Source organism: Bidens hawaiensis, unplaced genomic scaffold (assembly GCF_021521415.1).
Source record: "Bidens hawaiensis isolate Kalapana, Puna unplaced genomic scaffold, B.hawaiensis_p1.1 tig00001685_1, whole genome shotgun sequence".
NCBI classification, from domain to species: domain Eukaryota; kingdom Viridiplantae; phylum Streptophyta; class Magnoliopsida; order Asterales; family Asteraceae; genus Bidens; species Bidens hawaiensis.
The window spans coordinates 2,760,846-2,781,766 of record NW_027491095.1 but is presented as its reverse complement, the minus strand read 5'-3'; the positions used below and the strand labels follow the sequence as shown (position 1 = coordinate 2,781,766).

The 20,921-nt window shown below is 34.9% G+C and overlaps 4 protein-coding genes across 4 annotated transcripts; all 4 read right to left on the bottom strand.

The window, feature by feature from the left end:
* Positions 1-297: 297 nt before the first annotated feature.
* Positions 298-1,294, bottom strand: LOC143592266 (gamma-interferon-responsive lysosomal thiol protein-like). The gene is made up of 6 exons (XM_077072218.1): positions 1,179-1,294; positions 1,029-1,089; positions 877-942; positions 661-801; positions 480-572; positions 298-381 (listed from the first exon to the last, which is right to left on the bottom strand). The coding sequence occupies exons 1-6, from the start codon at positions 1,292-1,294 to the stop codon at positions 298-300; spliced, it is 561 nt and encodes a 186-aa protein (XP_076928333.1).
* Positions 1,295-4,057: 2,763 nt separating this feature from the next.
* Positions 4,058-5,610, bottom strand: LOC143592256 (gamma-interferon-responsive lysosomal thiol protein-like). Its single transcript, XM_077072211.1, has 5 exons — positions 5,142-5,610; positions 4,989-5,053; positions 4,752-4,895; positions 4,579-4,671; positions 4,058-4,478 (listed from the first exon to the last, which is right to left on the bottom strand). The coding sequence occupies exons 1-5, from the start codon at positions 5,401-5,403 to the stop codon at positions 4,314-4,316; spliced, it is 729 nt and encodes a 242-aa protein (XP_076928326.1). The 5' UTR covers positions 5,404-5,610; the 3' UTR covers positions 4,058-4,313.
* A 3,282-nt stretch (positions 5,611-8,892) lies between these two features.
* On the bottom strand, positions 8,893-11,206 carry LOC143593345 (ran-binding protein 1 homolog a-like). The gene is made up of 4 exons (XM_077073005.1): positions 10,967-11,206; positions 10,470-10,621; positions 10,212-10,337; positions 8,893-9,388 (listed from the first exon to the last, which is right to left on the bottom strand). The coding sequence occupies exons 1-4, from the start codon at positions 11,113-11,115 to the stop codon at positions 9,171-9,173; spliced, it is 645 nt and encodes a 214-aa protein (XP_076929120.1). The 5' UTR covers positions 11,116-11,206; the 3' UTR covers positions 8,893-9,170.
* A 7,370-nt stretch (positions 11,207-18,576) lies between these two features.
* On the bottom strand, positions 18,577-20,539 carry LOC143591503 (mitogen-activated protein kinase kinase kinase 17-like). The gene has a single exon (XM_077071694.1). It carries the CDS (start codon positions 20,263-20,265, stop codon positions 18,883-18,885), a length of 1,383 nt encoding a protein of 460 aa, XP_076927809.1. The 5' UTR covers positions 20,266-20,539; the 3' UTR covers positions 18,577-18,882.
* Between the last annotated feature and the right edge of the window lie 382 nt (positions 20,540-20,921).

The following is a 20,921-nucleotide window of genomic DNA, read 5'->3' as shown; positions in this document are numbered from 1 at the left end:
AGTTTAAGTTAATGTAATCTTTTTTTTCCTGGTTGGGTTGTTCTCCGGGTTGTGGAGGCTGCTTGTGGGTGTTTGTGTTTGTGTCGTTTTTGGTTGTTTATAAAAGTTTATAGTTCGAAGAAAAAAAGTAACTTTTCATTGATATATATTATAAATTCATTCATAACTCATTACATGTTTCTCAAAAACTTATGTAATAATGGTTCACATCATCTTAGATAGATTACAAAAGCTTTGAGGTTGTCTTTGCACTATAGTTTTCTTTGTAGCAGACTGCACTGGAATCCGGAGCGGTAGTCAGAGCGATAACCCACTGCAAGCTTGTGGCACATTAGGTCCTTTATAAGCTCTACATGCGTAGCCCGTGAAATTCTTGTAATCCTGCAACCCAAAACAAATGTCATTTCTCTAAACAAGATTCGCCAAATGACACATTGTTACAAACTTTTACGGTCTGAAACATAATACAAAATGCTTACATCTAGGAGTGGTTGCCCGTCCACAACGACCCATGGCACATAAAGATTAGGAGGTTGAAGAGCACGTATTTCATCCGCATATTCTAGCTCGAGCTACATTATAAACACATACATAATGAATTTGGCGTAAATCAAAAAACGAACCAATAAAATTAGTACCAAAAAAAAAAACCAAATTAACCTTGTATCCAAGCCCACTGATGATACACTCAGTAACGGGATTTGGGTCTAACTTTAGATTCTCGAAACATGCTTCCCATTCATCATACTTTGCTTGTGCAGCTAAAGCTTCCACACAAGAGATAAAAGGGAAGTGTTCAGTCTGCATTGATTTAGATATATACCGTGTTAGATATCGAGCAACAAATATTAATCATTTCAATTTGTTGAATCTTACCACGACCGGCCATGCATTGATCGCACAAGCCTCTACAGTATTTAGCTTGCATTCCGGTTCCCCATGCTGCAACAAAATTAAACACCATCATATCTATTGTCTTGGTGTTTGATTGAATCATGTAATATGTATGCTATAATAAATTAATTAACCTGACAAACAATGGTGCCATTGTCAAGAAGCCCAGCATTCCATAAGGACTGAGCTTGAGATCTACGATATCAATCAGGCCGTTATCGAATATCTTGGATAGATAGTTGATAATGAAATCCTCAGAGTTCGGACACAGAGATTCATAGTACAGATTCAACTTCACTTTATCTTCACCGACCTGTGATAAGGACGACGTCACTAGAGTTGCAACGAGCGAGACGATTAGAAAAAGAACAACGTTTGATCTGCGAAGATACGCTTCCATATTTGTAACTTAGAATAAAAAGTTTAAAACTCATGTTTTATGTTACACTTTTTATACTAGTTATGTAGTTTAATTAGTCTTCATATCATGTTTATTTACGTGGCTGCCATCGTTTAATCATCTCGTTTATGGCATTTGCGTGCATAGATTGATGAACTACCAAAGGGGTGAAATTGTCTAGTTTTGTGATGATTAGAAGAACTAAAACATACTTGTTGAGTAATATACGAAAATGGTATACTAATAAAACTGAGCTTCTTCTGTACTACAAGTTGTTGCCACAAAAGGGTAAGTTTTAATTACATTCTCAATTTTCAGTTGAGTTAATACTTAATATACAGTATTGGTCCTATTGGATTATTCTATAGTGTAACTTATGATTAGGGAAACCCATTTTATTTTTACGAGAACATGAAATATTACAAGTTAAAAATAGGTGGGTCGGGTACTTGATTCTGGCGCACATTTGAACAAAGCATCTGATGCGGGCGGTTTTGCAGTGCCAGCACTCGTTCTTAATTCTTTTACCCGTTTAAGATAGTCTAAGCGATGAACTTATCTATCGTCACGAATTCTTAAGCCTTACCTTGCAGGTAGTTTGCGAATATATTATATATTTTAGAAGGTGAGATCACTTATACATTTTGAACACAGAAATGTATTAAGCTCCAGTTAAGGCTAACAAATCTTATAACTCTTCAAAACGTTGAAATGATAATCGTATCATATTTATGTCATACCATGATGAACAAATAATAACATTTTATGTCAACTGACTCTGGTCACGGCTACCTATTCTTAATATATAGAAAGCTAACAGATAAACACATACTAATTAATCGTCTAGTATTGCATAATGTAATAAACTGTAACTTCACATACACAAAGACATGAGCATGTTATAGCAAGTCTAACAGTTTTCTTTCGCGGTAATTAATCAAAGAAATGGAAACGAACCATTAATAGAGATGTCAAAAGAATTTTGGCTTAGTGATTTTCGGTTACATATCGTCCGTGAACCTGTTTATAAATAATCGGCTCTTTAAAACGACTTTAATTTTGGCTTAGTGATTTTCGGCTACATATTGTATAACTTAATTGATATTTTTGACAATTCAAGCCTTTGTTCATGTGTATATAGTGAAGCATAACGTTTGGTAGGAGCTGTGACCATTTTTCACTAGGTCACTATAAAAAGTACATTACTCGATAAGATAATTCAACCTGATATGATGTTTCGGAAGCTGTTTGTTTACATCTGAATGGTTCCCCATTCAGATGTAAACATCTGATTCATTCAGACTGTTTGGTTCTAAAAAAAAAATAAATATCTGGATGGTTAAAATTAGGTCTGAATCATTCAGACTTATTGTTGTTGCTGAATGGGACATAGACTCATTCAGATCTGAATGAACCAAACAGCCCAAGTTCTATGGAGATTTTGTCATCTGTGTATAACATTCGTGTCTTCCCGCTCATGCTCATTTGCACCCCTAGCTGTATGCAAAAATTACACAACTTTTCATTTGGACCGTTTCCATTTAAACTAAAAGCTGCTGATAACTGAAACCACCAATTTGATCGACTAGGCCCAAATCAATTATCCTGGATCAAAATTGTCATTCTCTACTGAAATAAACACCAAGAGAGTTCATCTGGCACAACAAAAAAGAAAAGTTAATTGTCAGGTTAAGAAGGAGTTCCGCCTTAGCCAAGAGGAACCTGTCTAGGTGAAGAGTATCCTTGTTGAGCTTCTCGCTAGTGCTAGGAGTTAAGTGGGAATGCACCTCAATCAATGTGCACCCAACACCTATTCCGTGTTCTTAACACTCAAATTAACCTTAATGCCCCCACTTGGGTTACAAGTTCATGTAACTGAACCCGGCAATCTTTTACCTCAGTATTTGTTATAAAAACCGGAACTATATTTCGTCTTTCTGCCGATGTGGGATGACCAAAACAATAATTTTAAGAGCAAACAAACAACTTTGAACTCTCCAGACGACTTTTAACCGGGAGATAATAATGCATGTATTGTTTAACACTCCAAACGATGATCTAATTAGACAAATTAAGGGATCGAACAATGTGCAACGACTCAAGACGTATACTCTTTCTTTATTTGATCATTGATGAGTAGTATAATCTTTTTTAAACAAAAGAACTAGGTTGAATCAGCAAAGCTAAAAGACTCTACCCAGAAGCATGTATGTGTAATTGTCAAATTGTGTATAATAAATAAATACGTATAGTGTCAAGTAGCTAAACATATGGTTAGTTCATTATTATAATAACTTTAAAAAATTTATCATAGAACATATACAATTTTTGTTAGTTATTCCTACATAAAAAAGTCTGTTATAAAATATTAATATACCACTTACTAATATTGCAAAAAATATAATAATTTAACACATCATCATCATCTTCTTCATGCTACAGAGCTTCAAGTACTGCTGTGATTCAAATGATGATAGATTTTGTTGTTTATGGCGTAACATTGTTGAAAAACAACTTATAAGCTAACTGACCGAACATATGACAGATAAAACGTAATTTATTGTGGTTGATACAATGATACATCTAGCTAGCTAGCTCGAGATTTCGATCAAACATTCGTGTCCGCAAGTTAAAGCACATGTATGTGAAAAACGCAACCAGGCTAATTAGGATTGCACATTGTTTAGTCCTTCCATTTAATAAATTTTACACTTTTACTATCTATAGGTTTTTACATAGTAAAAAATAATAAATTCTAAACTAGAATGTGACTGTTATATTATCTCCTTTGAAAACCATTTTGTTATCTAAGTTCGTAAATAAGATATAGTTACTGAAAACCAAATCCACATATGAAAGCCTTTTTAAGCTAGGATTATTATTAATATAAATAACCAAATGCTAATTGCATAGTTTAACTAACTTTTCATTGATATATAAATAGATTCATAATCTTTATTACATGTTCCTCAAAAAAACATGTGTAATAACGTTCCACGTTATCGATATTTTAAATAGATTACAAAGGCTTTGAGTTTGTCTTTGCACTACTATAGTTTTCTTTGTAGCAAACTGCACTAGAATCCGGAGCGGTACTAGTCGAAAGGGATGATCCACGACAAGCTTGTGGCACGAGAGGTCCCTTATAAGCGTTACACACGTAGATTGTGAAATTCTCGTAATCCTGTAACTCAAACCAAATGTCATTTATCTTAACAAGTTTCGTCTAATGACAACACTATTACAAACTTTTACGGTCTCAAAACATAATACAAAATGCTTACCTCATAGAGTGGTTGCCCGTCCACAGTGACCCATGGCACGTAACGATGAGGAGGTTGAAGAGCACCTATTTCATCCGCATATTGTAGCTCGAGCTATATCATAAATGCATAAATAAAAAATTAATCAGTGTGAGTTTAAAGAACAAGCGATAAAATAAATCAAGAAAACTAACCGCGTATCCGAGCCCACTCTTGATACAATTAGTAACATCTTCTGGGCCTATCTTTAATTTCTGGAAACATGTTTTCCACTTATCATGATGCTTGCCTTGATCAGCAAAACGTTCGACACAAGAGATAAAACGTAAGTGTTCAGTCTGCATTCATTAAGATACATATCGTGTTAGAAACCAAGCAATATCAGTATATCACAAAACAAATATTAATCGTTTCACTTTGTCGAATCTTACCATAGCCGGATATGCATTGATAGCACAAGCCTCTACCGTATTTAACATGCATTCTCGTTTCCATGCTGCAACAAAAACATTATCAAATCAATCATCTTAATATGAATCAAGATGTATAACGATTAATAATATATATGTTTAACTTAACCTGACAAACAATGGTGCCGTTGTCAAGAAGCTTAGCATTTCCATAAGGACTAAGCTTGAGATCAACGATTTCAATCAGGCCGTTATCATATATCTTGGGTAGATCGTTGAGTATGAAATTCCGACAGTACGGGCACAAAGATTCATAGTACAAATTCAGCTTCACTTTATCTCCATAGGCCGGTGATGGAGCTGGCATCACTAATGTTGCAATGAACGAGACGATTAGAAGAAGAACAACGCTTGATCGGCGAAGATATGCCTCCATGTTTGATGGTTTTCACTTAGAATGAAAAGTTGAAACTTGAAAACTCTTGTGTTTGGTTCCACTTTTTTTATAGTGGTTATGTAGTTTAATTAGTGTTCGTATCATGTTTATTTACGTTGCTGCCATTGTGTATTCATCTGGTTTATGGCATTTGCGTGGATAGATTGATGAACTACCAAACAGATGAAATTGTCTAGTTTTGTGATTGATAAAGGAATAAAAACATCCTATTTATTCCATAAACTACCAAAAGTTGTTGCCACTTGAAAATAGATAGTTGCCACAAAAAGTGTAAGTTTTGATATTCTCAAATTTTCGGTTGAGTTAATACTTATTATGCTATAAGAGATTATTCGATCAATGTAACTTGTGACTAGGGAAACCCTGTTATTTATCATAACATGAAATATTACATGAATACATGTCAAAAATAGACGGGTTGAGTAAGTGGTTCCGATCAAAATCAGTGGTTGACCTATGAAATTTTCTCATAGAATAGAGATTGGAAATTTTTTCAGTTGACTATCATTATATACTTGTAATGATCAGTCATGATTTTTACACTATAATATTTCTAAAATTAAAATAACAATAGAAGGCCGACCCCTATACCGCTAGGGTAGGTCCGCCCCTAATCAAAATAGACTCACACTGATTTTTAAAAAAAAGTTATTAAAATGGGTTCACGCACTATATTTGTTTTTATAGCAGCTCGTGGTGTCGATGATTATTGATCAACACGATAGTGGTTGAGATACCGGTGGTGTAGATGACAGTGGTTGTGGGCGGTGGTGGTGTTTGCATCTATTGTGGGAGAGACAAGTAAGGCAGAAACTAGTAGCGTTGGCTACACATAGGGTTGGTGGGTGGTGCTCACTCAACAGAAAAGATTTAAGTTAGCAAGTTTTATAAAAATGTTATATAACTTATTTCTTGAAGATATTACATGTAAATATAGTGAAGTTGTATGTATATTGTTGATTCTGCTAGTTATTTACACCGATGCTATTATGTATTTTTCCCATTTTTAGCTTTTGGCACTCGCGTGCATAAAATAATGTACCAAAAAAGGGTTATATGTCCGGTTACGTTTATAAAAAAATAAAATAAAACACGTTCTATATGTTAACCAAGGTACAATAAAGGGTAACTAAATTACGTGATTTATGGATTAAGATAACACACTATCAATTTTTTCTTTATCGACTTAATATACTAACCAAAGCGATGTGGCCTAGCCACATTAATGTAGGTTTGAAAAGTTGTCCTCGTCATGTGGTTAAGGGATTTACATGCTTATTTTTGAGATTTCTGAAGCCTCAAACGAGTACTAGAAAACAGATTGTTATTTATTCATCCCAAAGATCGGTGATAGTTTTAATAAGAATAAAAAATTAAAAGTTATTGCAACGATAAACAAATAGAAAACGAGTTTAAACACATGCATGTTTAAAAAAAATATAATGGTATTGGGCTAAACACATAGGCTTAAAAAATAGGATATTTGTATTGGGCAAAACATAACTAGTTAAAAAAAATGATATTGTAGTCTAAACAAAATGAGTATTGGACTATCACTATAAGGTCTATACTTTATAGGACTCTCTTTCTCTCTAAGTCTGTTATTTTTAAATCTTTCTTAAAGATGCCCTGCAAAAGGTGGTGACCGAGGACCACCTTGTCTCAGGGCCGCCCCTAGGGATCTACCCAATGTTAGACAAACGATAGATAGTAATGCATTGGTTGTTTCTTAGAGAGAATCATTGATGAAAGTATTAGACATAATCACTTCATAATCACTTTAGTAGGATTTTATATCTTGTCAAAATAGGTGAGTACAAACACACCTATTGTCAAGTCTATATTATGTATAGACATTTTTATTTCAATCTAGATTATCAAAATGTGTGTGGCAACTTTGTATCTGACAAGGTAGAGATGACAACTTAACTTATAACGTGACTTGCTAACACATCATAACTTGATGTATGTTAAGCGGGTTTGTGTTTGGGAAAAATGGGTTCGTTTCACAAGGTCGACCAAATAATGACAACTGACAAGGTTAAAAACATGTTTAGATGGGTTCAACCTATGTATCTCATATACGACATGCATAACCCGAACCTAAATTGAATTATTGTCCCCAACCCATCCTATCAATTTACCATAGTCAAGAGCAACACAGTTAAGAGCAATAAGGTAACTAGAACATTTTAAGTTGAGTTTCACCGATTGATGTGCTATAAAATCAAAAATGCAATACGCGATTAAAGCCTAGAACAAATAAAGTGATTTAAATAAATAAACTAAGAAAATAAGTTATATACAAAGTCTTTAATTGTTTAAAGCTAAATCAAACAAAAAAAATAAAGAAAAGATATCTTAGTGTGTTTTTTTATAATTCATACTTTTCCCAAAAAAAAATAGCTTGCCTAAATCATATGCTGGAAAGTAACTACATTATATGCCAATGTTTAAAATACTCATATTACTTTACTTTCTGCTCACATTGTCTTCCCAAACAACATACATTGTGCTGTCTTTGTTTGAGGAAGGTGAGGTAGCTATTCCAAAAATTGTGTTGTCTTTGTTTGAAGAATGTGAGATGGCTATTCGAATTTGGATCGCATAGGGATGGCAATAAAACACAAACCCGATGAGAAAACCTGAAACCCGACATAAATGGGACGGGTAATACCCGACCCATTAGGGTTTGGGACGGGTTTGGGATTAGTTTTGAATTTTTTTGCGGGTTTTGGACGGGTTTGGGATTTCTAATATACCCAATTACCCGACCCAATTACCCGATAAAATATACCCATTTACCCGATTATATACCCGATGTACCCGGTATAGCTATATTCCAAATATATTATTTGTCGAAACTTGTTTATGTCAATTTTTTGATATATTTTATCTTAACTATCTTTGTAATCGATTAGTTATATTTTTTCATAACTATGTAGAAACCTGGCGGGTTTTGAGCCAGGTTTACCCATCGGGTATTTTATCAAAACCCGATAAGAAACCCGAAACCCGATGGGAAAACCCGAAACCCGACAGGTATAACCCAATTAAAACCCGACGGGTTTGGGACAAACTTTAATAACCAGGTATGGGTTTGGTAATACCTAAACCCGACTCATTGCCATCCCTAGGATCGCATTAGCGATGGCAGAACTTAAAATTGTCGTAACTAAAATCATTCGACAAACTAAACACATCCTTCGTTTGCTACTTATTATTGACAAAGACAAAAGCATCATTATTAATTAATAACATGCTTTAGAATGTGTCTTAAATCTTCAAGCCAGTCTCTATAAAAACATCAACATCTATAATTTTTACTAGCAAATACTTTGATATTAATCAAAATATGTAGAAAAATACACTAGGATTAAACGGTATTTAATTTTTAATCTTTGTGTCACTTGGGTTAAAATTAAACTTATTTTTAAGCAAAAAGAATTGGTGACAAGCAATAATAAATAAAGAAAACCAAATCAAATAATTAAAAGCAAAACTCCAACCAGAGTAATAAAAACAAATAAACAGTCTGTATGCTGATATGCATTAACCTGACAACCAACCAAACTCCAACCAGATGTAGAAAATACCATCTGCAAAATCCATATATCTATACCCAAACCAACCCGCCCAAACCCGACTCTTATAACGCTCCATATTGGAACACAAACTGACCGACCAGACCCATCACACAAACCAAAAACCCAAACCGACTCCACTCCTGCATCAAACACACTTCTCTACTCTTCTTTCTTTTCGGTTTCAGCGGGTTTGACTTTGTTGACCTTTTCAGTTGTCTTTTCTTTGACTTCCTTGACTTCAGCATTCTCGTCTGACTTTTTCTCTTCAACGCTTAACTTCTCAAGAAGACCAGCAGCATCCGTGGCATCTTTGTTCGCTTCCTTACCCTTTTGTGACTCCGCAACTTCCGTAAATGTCTCCATGAACTTCTTGCAATCTGTAATTACACAAAACGTTAAACATAAGTTACAAAATAACTCAAGATCATATATGAACGCGTGTGATGCAAATCAATGGGATGATCAGTGTAATAACGGTGATCATGTGCAAGAAATAAGTCGTAAAGATGAGATGCTGAAGCAACTAGGGGCATGAATGTTGGGAGAAGTCTAAGTTAGCATTCAATAATAGTATGCAACCCACGCCTTTTGTTACAACCCAACACCAAAAGAATATTAAAAATGGTGTTTTGTATGATTTAGAAGAGGTTGCGAATGTTACAATGTCATAACTTTAACAAGAACAGGGGCCCTCTTCGGTTTCTAATCGACGTCTCATCTTTCCATCACAAAATCTTGCTCAGACCTTTTACTTTCAACATCATTTCAATCCAAGCATTAAATACACAAACCTCCAATTACGAAACAAATACAGAAAAAAATCAAGAAACATAAATCATTTTTGGTTTAAAAAAGTGTGCAAAGTGCTTTACTACTTTAAGGCGCAAAGCTCGTAGCTTTTGACCCAAAAAGAGCACTTGAAACGCATAAAATGCTGCACCGCTGGCTTTTTTAGGTTGTCTGTAATTCTGTATACGTTATTTATGTATGCAACAAAATTATACATAAACCAGAACCTTAATTTTAAAATCAAAGTAAGAACATCCATCAAATGTATGTCGTGAGTTTGTGTTTGTCCAACGGTAAACAAAGACTATAAAAATCAAACTCACATATGCAAGTAAATAACACAAACGGTGTGCATCAAAAGCTCTAACCCGACAATACCATAAACAATTAACAGATAAGAAGCAAACTTACTCTCAACTGATGCAAATCTGATACAAAAAAGCTCATCCATAAGTTCACCATCAGCAAAGTCAGAAGCATGCCACACGCACGACTTCTCATTACCAGCGTGCTCTTGAACAGACATCGTAGGAATAACTACAGAAACAAAATAACATATTCAAATCAAATATTAAGCCTAATCTAACACACGGTAGAAATTAAACTACAATAACATAATAACTAATTCAGATCAGATACATAAAACGTGTAACCAATTATTATTCATACCGAGATGGTTTGCACAGATCTTTAAGGTTTTCGACTGCCTCATAACCAGACGAACCTTTTCTGTCTTCTTATGCTTCAAAAACTTAACCGATCCAGCGCCTCGTTCCTTCCACTGGTTTCCGTCCTTATCGAACCGATACAACTTCGCTTTACTAAAAATAAATACACAACATAACCTTAGATCAAAACCCAAAACCTTGTATCAAAACCCACAACCTTAAATTAACAAAAACAGTAACCCAAAATCTTTAACTAACTACCAAGACCTTTAATCAAACCACACAACCTTAAATCAAACCCCACAACCTTAAATCAAAACCCAAAACCTTAAATCAACAAAAACAGTAACCTTAAAACTAAAACTAGAAACCTTAAACTAAAACCCAAAACCTTAAATTAACAAAATCAGTAGCTTCAGATCAAAACCCATAACACTAAACTAAAGCTGTAAATAAACCCAGATCTAGAACAGAATAATAATATTACTAAAATCTTACAGATCAAGTATGGCATCTTCATCTTCTTCACCGGTACTAACGGCGACTTCTTCAAGCTTGATGATCGGAGCAATCTGTGCTCCAGTGTCTTCCTCTTCGGCGACAGTGATCTCCTCCTCTTCCTTGTGCTCTGGATCGTTGCTGGCCATTTGATTGATCGACGAGGAGAGAGTTTAATCGGAGATTGTTTAGGCAGAAAGAAACGGCGGAGAGATATGAGGGTTTGATGGATTGAAGGCGTCAAGGGTTTTATATTAGGGGCGTTTGGTTGAGAGGATAAAGTATGGGCTGTTTCTGTTTGGGCTTAGCCTTGTTTTGGATGAAGTTTTTACTTTTTAGTTCATTCAAGTAGAGTGCATAAATCGGGTTTTTCAAATACCTGGGTTCAGGTATGGAACTGGGTTCGGGTATAACCGTGTATTGAAAAATCGGGTATTGGTAATAACCGGATAGGGTTCGGGTCCGGGTATTGCCTCTAAAAACCATACCCTATGCATCAGGTTCGGTTAGGGTATAGAACCGGGTATTCTAAAACCGGGTATTTGAATACCCCATTTTCAGGTATTGAAAAAACCCTATTTGTGGGTTTTTTCGGGCTTTTTTTCGGGTATTTTTCGTGTATATATTGGATTTTTTAATAGGTTGCACTTTTTCGGGTATACATCAGGTATTGGAAAAACCCGGTTCCGGGTATGGAACCAGTTCGGGTTTTTGGGTATTACCGGGTACAAATCGGGTCCGGTTCGGTTTTTAGTGCCAAAATGCATACCCTATCCGTACCCTACGGGTAGGATCGGGTACGGGTTCGGGTATTAAAAACCCAGGTATCAAAAAAAACCGGTTCCGGGTTTTCATTTCGGGTCCGGTTCCGGATTCGGGTTTTTTGTGCACCTCTACATTCAAGTATTTGATACATTGTTACTTGGTAGGTCCTTTTTGGTTAATAACAATATTTACAAGAGCAAACGGAGTGGGAGCCGAGAATGAGTGGGGGAAATCCGCTACCTGATGGAAATGCTCATCGAAAAATGGGGTGTTTAAGCTGGTTTTCCATGAGGAAGTCGGGTTGAGTCCGGGTTTTGATCCAAGGAAAAGGTGGCACACCACCCCTCGATTTTGGAGGTGAATGGGATTTGGGATGACTTTTTATGCTCTAAATGCACGAATGAGTCTCTATGAAAGTTGCTAATCGTGTGGTTGTGGGTCAAATGGGACGTAGAGGTGCAAATCGTAAGGAGTAGGGGTGGCAAATGGTTTGGGTCGAAACGGGTCATGGGTCGGAATGGGTCAATTAAAAAAAAGCTTGTTTTGATTCGGGTCAGAACGGGTTAGGGTCAACAGGTTCGGGTAAGAATGGATCCAGGTCGGAACGGATCGCAACGGGTTTCGGTTCGGGTTTTATTTTTTTGGACGAAGAAATTGGACAAAACGTTTTAGTTTTTTTTTTTTACTTTCTTTTGTTTTTGTTTTATATTTTGAGTTATGATTTTTTTATTAATTTTTTTGAAAATTTTTTTTGAGGGTTAAGATCAAAACCCCCCTCAAAATAAATAAATAAATAACAATAAAAAATCATAACTTAAAATATAAATAAAAAATGACAACAATAAAAAAAACTAAAATGTTTCTTCCGTTGTTTATCAAAATAAAACATCCCAAAAAATTAACCGAAATGGAAAAGTCGATGAAAGCAAAACAAAAGAACAAAAATGAACCGAACCGATCGAAACCGACAAAAGAGCAAAACGAAACTAAAAAAATGAAACCAAACATAAATGAAAATGGAAAAACCCCGACAAAAACGAAACAAAAAACCGAAAACGAATCCAAAATCGACCTGTCCAGTGCGAAAACTATAACTGCATCAAACCAGATACACAAATGAACCGATTACATATGTTAGGGACTTTCCACTAAAAAACTCTTAGGAACCGTAACCAGTTTGATCAATAACCGGTAACGATGAGTTAGTATTTGCACCTATAATGGTAAGTATGTGTTCTCAAGTTGACACGAACATAATTTATTTAATCATAGCTGTTTCTATGTTAACACTTTAAATTATAAAACACAGACAGAATTATAGAAATTGTCCTTTATATTTACCCTAAATTTCACTGGTGGTCCTTTATCTTTCAAATTGATGATTATTGTCCTTTACGTTTAAAAATGTCACACCTTTTTTCCTTTAGGCCTAATTCCGTTATAAAATCTCGTTAAGTTGGGTCATGCGCTGCTCACGTGAGGGTATTATTGTAATTTTACACTATTAAAAAAAACATTTTAGTTTTATTCCAAAACTCATCATCATCATCTTCTTCTTCTTCTTCTTCTTCTTCTTCTTCTTCAGGAAATACCCCTTCTTCCAACATAACTGCAACCAAATACAGCCCTATGAACTCATCCACTGACAGCATAACTTCACCTCCGGCGAGCCACCACCACCGTCTTCTCCGGCAAGCCACCTACACTGCCACCATAACCACCATACACCTCTCTCTCTCTCTCTCTCTCTCACTCTCTTATCCATCAACACTACCACCACCATTGTCGTCCGATCAAACGAAACCCAAATCAAAATCCATTAGCATATGTTGGTAAATCGGAACCTAACAGAAGCCCATTCATCATCCTCGGCCAAATCGGAAGCCTATCAAAGTTCATTCATCCTATTCCGGCCAAATCGGAAGCCTGATCAAAGTTCATTCTTTCAACTCCGGCCAAATCGGAACCCTAATCAAAGCTCCATTAAAGTAACTCGATCTACCTGAAACCCACGTTCCGTACAGTCACCGGCGATCACCCATTTTCTTCTCTACTCGTGGATTTTAGGGTTTAGAGAAAATGAAACGGGGTTTTACTATTTCTGTTGATTAGGTTCCTCCTATAGCATCGCCGTTAGGGTTCCTCCTAGCATCGCCGACCCAAACGGTGGTTCTCGCTGCCGTCGCAAACGCCTTTGTAACAGCGATAACATAAAGGGTTTAGTTCTCTAACGACTAGAACTAGCGATTGAAGGAGACTGATCTATGATTTAGGTTCGATATTTTATTGAGGAATGTAGTCAGATGTACCATTTTGAGGCTGCTGAACTACAAGGTGTGGTGATGGGTGGTGACTACTTGTGATGGTGGAAGTGGGTTGGTGGTGGTAGCGCAAATCAAAGAAACAGAGTCTGTGGGTGTGTTTGTTTTTTAGAGAGAGAGAAAAAAAGGTTTTTTAATATATATATTCTTTAAGTTTAATAATTAAAATGTTTTTTTAATAGGTAAAAAGACGAATATGCTCTCATGTGTAATGCACATTACCTGACTTAACAAGAAAAACTAACTTGGTTAGGGGTAAAGGACAAACACTGTCAGATTTATATACGTAAAGGATAAAAAATGTTACTTTTAAAGATAAAGGATAATGAGTGAAATTTGGTGCAAACATAAAGGAAAATTTCTATAATTCTGTCTAAAACAAATACAGAAGTGCTTGGAACAATTTTTATAAAATGTCTGTGTGATTTAATTTACAACAATATATATATATATATATACTAGTTTTTATCCACCGTATTACGGGGGTTGTTTTATATTGTTCTAATATTTATTTATTTTTTTAATTTATATATTTTCTATTATATGAAAGTTAATAATATACTTATGGTTTGATGATAAATTGTTTCACAAATAAATGAGATGTTATAACCCGGTTTAAAAGCTATATGGTTTTGATGAAACTCAAAACCCGTTTATTTTTTTTACTATGAAATTGGTTTTTTAATTATAAATAATATTTACGAAAGTTAATAATATACTTATGGTTTGATGAGACCCAAGACCTGTTTATTTTTCTACTATCAAGATGGTTTTTTTAATTTAAATAATATATATATCTTTTTTAAAATAAATAAGATATTATTTTTTATTATATCCTATTTTATAGGATTTTTACATAAATAATTTGGTGAGAATAATTTTTAATTTAATGAGATGTTATAACCCGTTTAAGGAATATCTGGGTTTGGTAAGACCCATACACATGAATTCGGGTCAAATGCATGAGAAGCCTCCATTTAAAAATCAAGCAAATCTGGTGACTTCAAAAAAAGAGGGAGCGACCACATCGCGACACGTAGGATTTTTATGTTTTCGTTTATATTATATATATATATATAATTAATGTAATCTTTAAATTTTCATGTTATGATATGTAACTGAATTTCGTAGTACAAAATTTAATATAGATAGTTCCATATAAAAGGAAGATGACAAAATAAATGGAATGCAAGCTCGTAAATACGGATGAAATGAAATATAAACTTATAACCATTTAAAAAAAACTTGCATTTTCATTATCTTTTTTGTATCACTAGACGTTGTCTTGTAAATAACATGCTAATCCAATTTGGTGATCCAACGATCTGAAGTTCTGCGTAAGTGTTGACATTGAGGGTAGGTAGCAATATTTGTACATGTATCATGTATGCACACAACTGACCAAAAAGCATGTCCTGAAGATGTTCCAAAACATTTGTTTGTTCTTTGCGGCATCTAAAGCGTCAGTGTCAGAAAATGAAGTCTAGTCACGGTCTACTTAGTACAAGGTCAAATAGGCTTGATGGGACGATATTTAAGGAGTCTGACCTACAAGACTGCTGCTGATTTAACTTGTTTAGAGTTTTAAAAACAAATAATTAAACCTTTTCTCTTATAGTGGAAATATTATTTTCGGATTAAATTAAAAACCAACCCGAATTGATCCTCGTCGTGTTCAATTTCTTTGATTTGCATTTAAGTTCCGATAGTTTTCTCAAAAATGAAAAACCAAGAAATTGAACTAAGTAGATTGATGAAGTTGTGAACCACACTAATAAACACCCGTAGTAACAAGACTAGGATGAACTTTTAGTTGCGTTCATTATGCTCTTGTGAATTGACTGTAATCGTTTATTTGAATGTGCATGTAGGTTTGGTTTTTTTAAGGTTGTCATTTAATACATTTTGAAAACATAGATTTGTTAGTAACTGAATTAAGTAGAAGTTTATTGTAGATCATTGTTTTATCATTGAAACTTAATTATGAAATGAGTAATCATATTTTCTGGTTGGTTACGCTAGTATGTTAAGGGCCTTTTGTCAATTAAGTATGACACCTCTTACCCCACAAGTATGGGTAGCAATATTTGCTAACTAGGGTTTAAGGATAAGCTTGGTATCAATCTCGATCCTGATTTTTTAAAAATCTTGATACTGGTACTAAATGCAAAAATTCGAGAACTACTGGTACTGAACCGTACCAGTACCATACTGATCCTGAAACATCAAAAAGTCGATACCGAATTGGTACAAATTCAGTACTGGTTCGGGTACGTGTTTGATTATCCCTACCAGGGTTGCTTTGGACTTCAAACTAAAGCTTTTGCGCTATTTTGGGTTAATGGGTATTTATAAAGGGCCTAAATGGGTTTAACTAAAATTAAGAAAATAAAGGATGGATCATGATTCATGAATATAAAAAACAAAAAAGAAGGGATCAAATTGGGTCGCATATTATGTAAAGAATGCATCCTCAAAAGGATTTTATCTAGTCTTAGGGTGGTGTTGGGCGACCAAATTCGTAATTAGTGAAGGACACCGAGTGGTTGATGTATCATATTAGCATTATGATGTGCCATGTTAGAAGGTAATAAAGATAAGTCACATAGGATAAAGGTTGTGGGAAGACTAAGAGTACTGGAACTAGTATGTGCGTCGACTTTAAGTACATGGAGTTAGCTATCCTACATTGAAGTCTGGAACTGCTAGTCATCGTTGAAGGATAATTGTATCTTGAACCCATTCACCCTTTCTTCCCGGACATAGTGATTAACCATCATTCATATTCATAAAAAGCATGGTCCAACAACTTAACGGGACACATAAAAGTGTGTCGAGCCCAAACAAGTTGTCAAAGGTGTAGTCGATGGTGGGGACGTAGGAAAAAATGTAGCATCTCATATTAGAAACTCGTACATTCTTTCAGTGATTGTATCTTTTTAACAGACAGTCCCACCTATTCTCTAGCCATGCCATGTTCTTTATTGTGGCTCGACTTTCTACCCTATTGTCATGTCGTAGTGTTTTTTTTTCAACTTAACGACAAAATGTGTAGTTATCTGTATCCTATGCCTTGAAACCCAAAGTTTGAAGTTTATTCTAACTATTTCTTTATAGATTGTATTGATAGCCAATCACCCAATGTATTATAACTAAGTACAATTTGAAGATTTATATTTCACTTTGATATTAAAACAGGTAGATGTACCATCAATGTTATTATTTAAGAAATCCAACTAGTATTTTCAATGTTACTAAAATATAGCAAGGTACTTGTGTTTTTACATACACTTGCCCTTATTTAATGAACAAAACTTAATGCCGGTAATATCCTAGAAATGCCCCTAAATTTTTAGCTGTTTAACTACATGTTTATTTAAAAATAAAAAACTTATCTGTTCGCTTTAAAGAATAAAAGGTAACAACTAGGGTTCAAATCTCACAGTAAACGTGTTAGTTCGATGGAGTAAGTTATTAGCTGTTAGTTAAAAGAACTGTTTATAGAACATAACTGCATTACCTAAGAATCTCAAACAACGTTGGAACTGATTATTAAGAAAATGTAAGATCAATGTTGGAATGAAAAGGATGGAAGGAATCAAGTTACTTGAAATAGAGTTAACATGTCTAGGGAACTGGTATTGGGATGTCTCGCGTGCAACTGCAAATCTCTTACGTGCCATCAACTAATTCCTTCGTACCTAGTACACATCTTCTTACCAACTCCATACTTATCTTTAACTTGCAACAAATATATCCACACACACACACACATATATATAGAATAATTAATGAGTTAACATTTTTCTGCTCTATATCATTTTCTCAACGAGCTAAATTTTATCACTAATGGCAAACCCGTACACTATGGCTAGGACATGGAATTATGTTGGAATCGTTAGACAAATAAAAAATCTCGACAAAAGCAAATCTAAAAATCCAAGAAAGAAATGAAAAAAAAATAAAAATAACAAGAAAAAAGGAAACAGTGGATGGGGTTCGAAATAAATGAAAGATGAAAAATAACAAAAAGAAATTGAAAAAATATATTTAGTGTTGCAACAAGTAATTATATGCAATAGCACACCAATATTTGATTGCTACAGTTGACTAGAAGCTGGACATCATTTCACTGGATCAGCCGACCAGTTTTAACGCTTGTTAGCATGAGCTGGTTGTACTGAAAAGTGAAAACAATTGATTGGATTGTAACAACTAACCAACCTACTTGTAAGACATGCAACTGTTAGTAGGAAAACATTTTTATTGCACCAGCAAGTTGTTTGATGGCATATTAAATCTTTTAATCACAAAATAAGCTGTTTGGTTCATGTCTTGACATACAAAAATTAGACCTGGAGAAACAACCGGGTCAAGTTGGGCGGCATGTCGGATCAGAAAGGCCAGTTTAAAAAAAGGTTATTTTGATTCGAGTCATAAAGGTTCCGGGTCAAAGGTGCAGAAAAGAACGGGTCGTGTTATGATTGTTCATTGACAAAGAATGGTGGTTTCCTTGTCACTTAAATACGGTTTTGAGGTTTCAAACCGAAAAATTGGACATACGTAACCTGCTTCGGCTTAGTTTGTCCCGCTCTTCCTTGCCAAGACTTTCTGTTTGTGTCCGGATTGACCCGTTCTTGAATTTAGACATACCTAGAGAACCCGAAAGGTAAATTACACATGTACGGACCTACCCGTTGATGATGTTTTGCATAAACAGTATTGGTGCTTATACAAATTAAAGAGAATATATAGTATGTCCCTAACAACTTTTATAACTAAAATTAAAATATATTAAGTATTGTTTCTATTTATAAGCAATGGTATGATTCAATTCAAGTCTTCATTGGAAAAATTATTGGTAAATAATAAATATGAAAACATGAACTCGAACAAGACCAGAATTAAACAAAAACAGAATTTTATAATAAATGTGTCGGATGACATTGGATTAAACAATAATAACTTATTAAATGAACCAAACATACAACAACTGTAATAATGATCCATGTCTCTAGTACTCCACCAACTACTTGTACTCTGCGCATGGTTGTTTGTACATCGATCATCATTATCAAAACTCCAATTTGAATCCCAATATTCCCGAATTGTCCTTTCACTTCTGCTGATTGTCGATTCCTCGTCATTATTCTCCGTCGAATCGGAATATTCCGAAGTCACCGTCGTTTCATCTTCTACAAACTCGAATTCTGACCCTTGAGAGTTGACGACCACAACGTTTCTCACTAACTCCCAGCCGTCAGAATCCCAATTCGCTGTTGAATTGGACGACAATTGACTAATCCTTTGTCTCAAATACGATGAATCCGAATTCACATTGACTTCAATCTCCGACGCATTGTTGTCAGAGAAATTTGAATCCGACCAATCAAACACGCATCTCGGGGACAATTCTTTTTCCCGAGGTGCAGAACATGACAACAGAAACGGATGTTGTAGCAGCTCATCACAACTCCATCTTTCCGCACGGTCTCTTTTCAAACACTTCGACAAAAAATCACGTAACTCGTCAGAAACCTGAGCTTGCAACTTCGGTAACTCGTCAGAGTACCCAATTTGAAACAATGTGTCAACACCCCTGTCTTGCCAGGCTGGCATTCCAGTCACCATTTCAATCACCGTACACCCCAATGACCAGACATCAGACTCCGGTCCTTGATACTCCCTACGAACAACCTCTGGCGCCATCCACAACGGGCTGCCACGCGTCCCAATAACAGGATCCCCCATTTCTACAGCCGACCCAAAATCTGCCAGCTTGGCAACACCGGGACCCACCCCAACCAATACATTTTTACCCTTCACATCACAATGAATAATATTTCTCGAATGAATGTAACCTAGTGCTGACACTATACACCTAGTGTAACTGCGAATCATGACGTCATCTTTAATATCCAAGTCAGCAACAGTGCCACCTGGCATATACTCCATATGTAAATTCCTATACATTACTAAACAATTTTCTTCTTTCGTGTAGTCATCGCCTAGATACTTAACAACATAATCCGACGACAAAGATTTAAGTATCCGAATCTCGTTCTCTAGATATTCGGATACCAGAAGATTATTTCGGTCAATTGATTTGACGGCGAACATGGCGCCGTCAGATTTGTTGACTGCGAGATTTACGGTCCCGAATGAGCCTTTGCCGATGCAATGGCTTCGGATCCAGTTGGGTGTTTTGGTCATTTTGAGTTTGAGGGTTTGAGATAATGGAGATAGGGGTATGTGGGGATGGAAAATTGGGGTATTTATAGACAGTGAGTTAAGAATAAAGAATATGAAAGTTGGCGTGAGAATGATACGGTGGTTTATCCTTATCTTAATGGTTGATACTTGATGCTAGATAGTTGGAGGGTAATAACTATTTTTTTTATTTATGGATAAAAAATATCTAATCTATTTATTGTTTGTTAGCTTTTAAATTAATAAGGGTATTTTAGTAGTCAGACACAACTAATGTCAAAAAACTAACGTTCATCTACTCTATGGAACTAACATGTTACATTTTGAAAGCAGTAATATAATTAAGGGTCAGGCTAAACGTATCCTCCTCCCTTGCTAACCATACACCTCCCCCTGAATTTTCATTTTCCATTAACATTTGTAACTGACATTATAGTCTCTCTTATTTTATTTTATAATTCTCTTAAAATATCAAATAAAAAACTATTAAGTTTTATTCTTGTTTTATAATTTTTTTTATATATTTTTGTTATTGATTTTATTATTTTATATCATTAAGATCTTATTAAAGGTTTGTTTATTTTTTTACATGTATTAAAAAGTTTTGTATAATTTGTCTAGCTAGTTTTTTTTTAAATGTATTCAAAACAATTTGATTT

Bases quoted from the DNA above. Each gene is read 5' to 3' on its own strand.
- LOC143592256 (XM_077072211.1), bottom strand. From the start codon at position 5,403: ATGGAGGCATATCTTCGCCGATCAAGCGTTGTTCTTCTTCTAATCGTC. The intron at 4,672-4,751 runs GTTAGTTTTCTT...TTTATGATATAG, and splicing joins AGAGTGGGCTCGGATACGCG to CTCGAGCTACAATATGCGGA. The intron at 4,479-4,578 runs GTAAGCATTTTG...TTTGAGTTACAG, and splicing joins ACGGGCAACCACTCTATGAG to GATTACGAGAATTTCACAAT.
- LOC143591503 (XM_077071694.1), bottom strand. From the start codon at position 20,265: ATGACCAAAACACCCAACTGGATCCGAAGCCATTGCATCGGCAAAGGC.
- LOC143593345 (XM_077073005.1), bottom strand. From the start codon at position 11,115: ATGGCCAGCAACGATCCAGAGCACAAGGAAGAGGAGGAGATCACTGTC. The intron at 10,622-10,966 runs GTAAGATTTTAG...ATTTATTTTTAG, and splicing joins GAAGATGCCATACTTGATCT to TAAAGCGAAGTTGTATCGGT. The intron at 10,338-10,469 runs GTATGAATAATA...TTGTTTCTGTAG, and splicing joins GATCTGTGCAAACCATCTCG to TTATTCCTACGATGTCTGTT.
- LOC143592266 (XM_077072218.1), bottom strand. From the start codon at position 1,294: ATGGAAGCGTATCTTCGCAGATCAAACGTTGTTCTTTTTCTAATCGTC. The intron at 943-1,028 runs GTTAATTAATTT...ATTTTGTTGCAG, and splicing joins ATGGCACCATTGTTTGTCAG to CATGGGGAACCGGAATGCAA. The intron at 802-876 runs GTAAGATTCAAC...AAATCAATGCAG, and splicing joins TCAATGCATGGCCGGTCGTG to ACTGAACACTTCCCTTTTAT.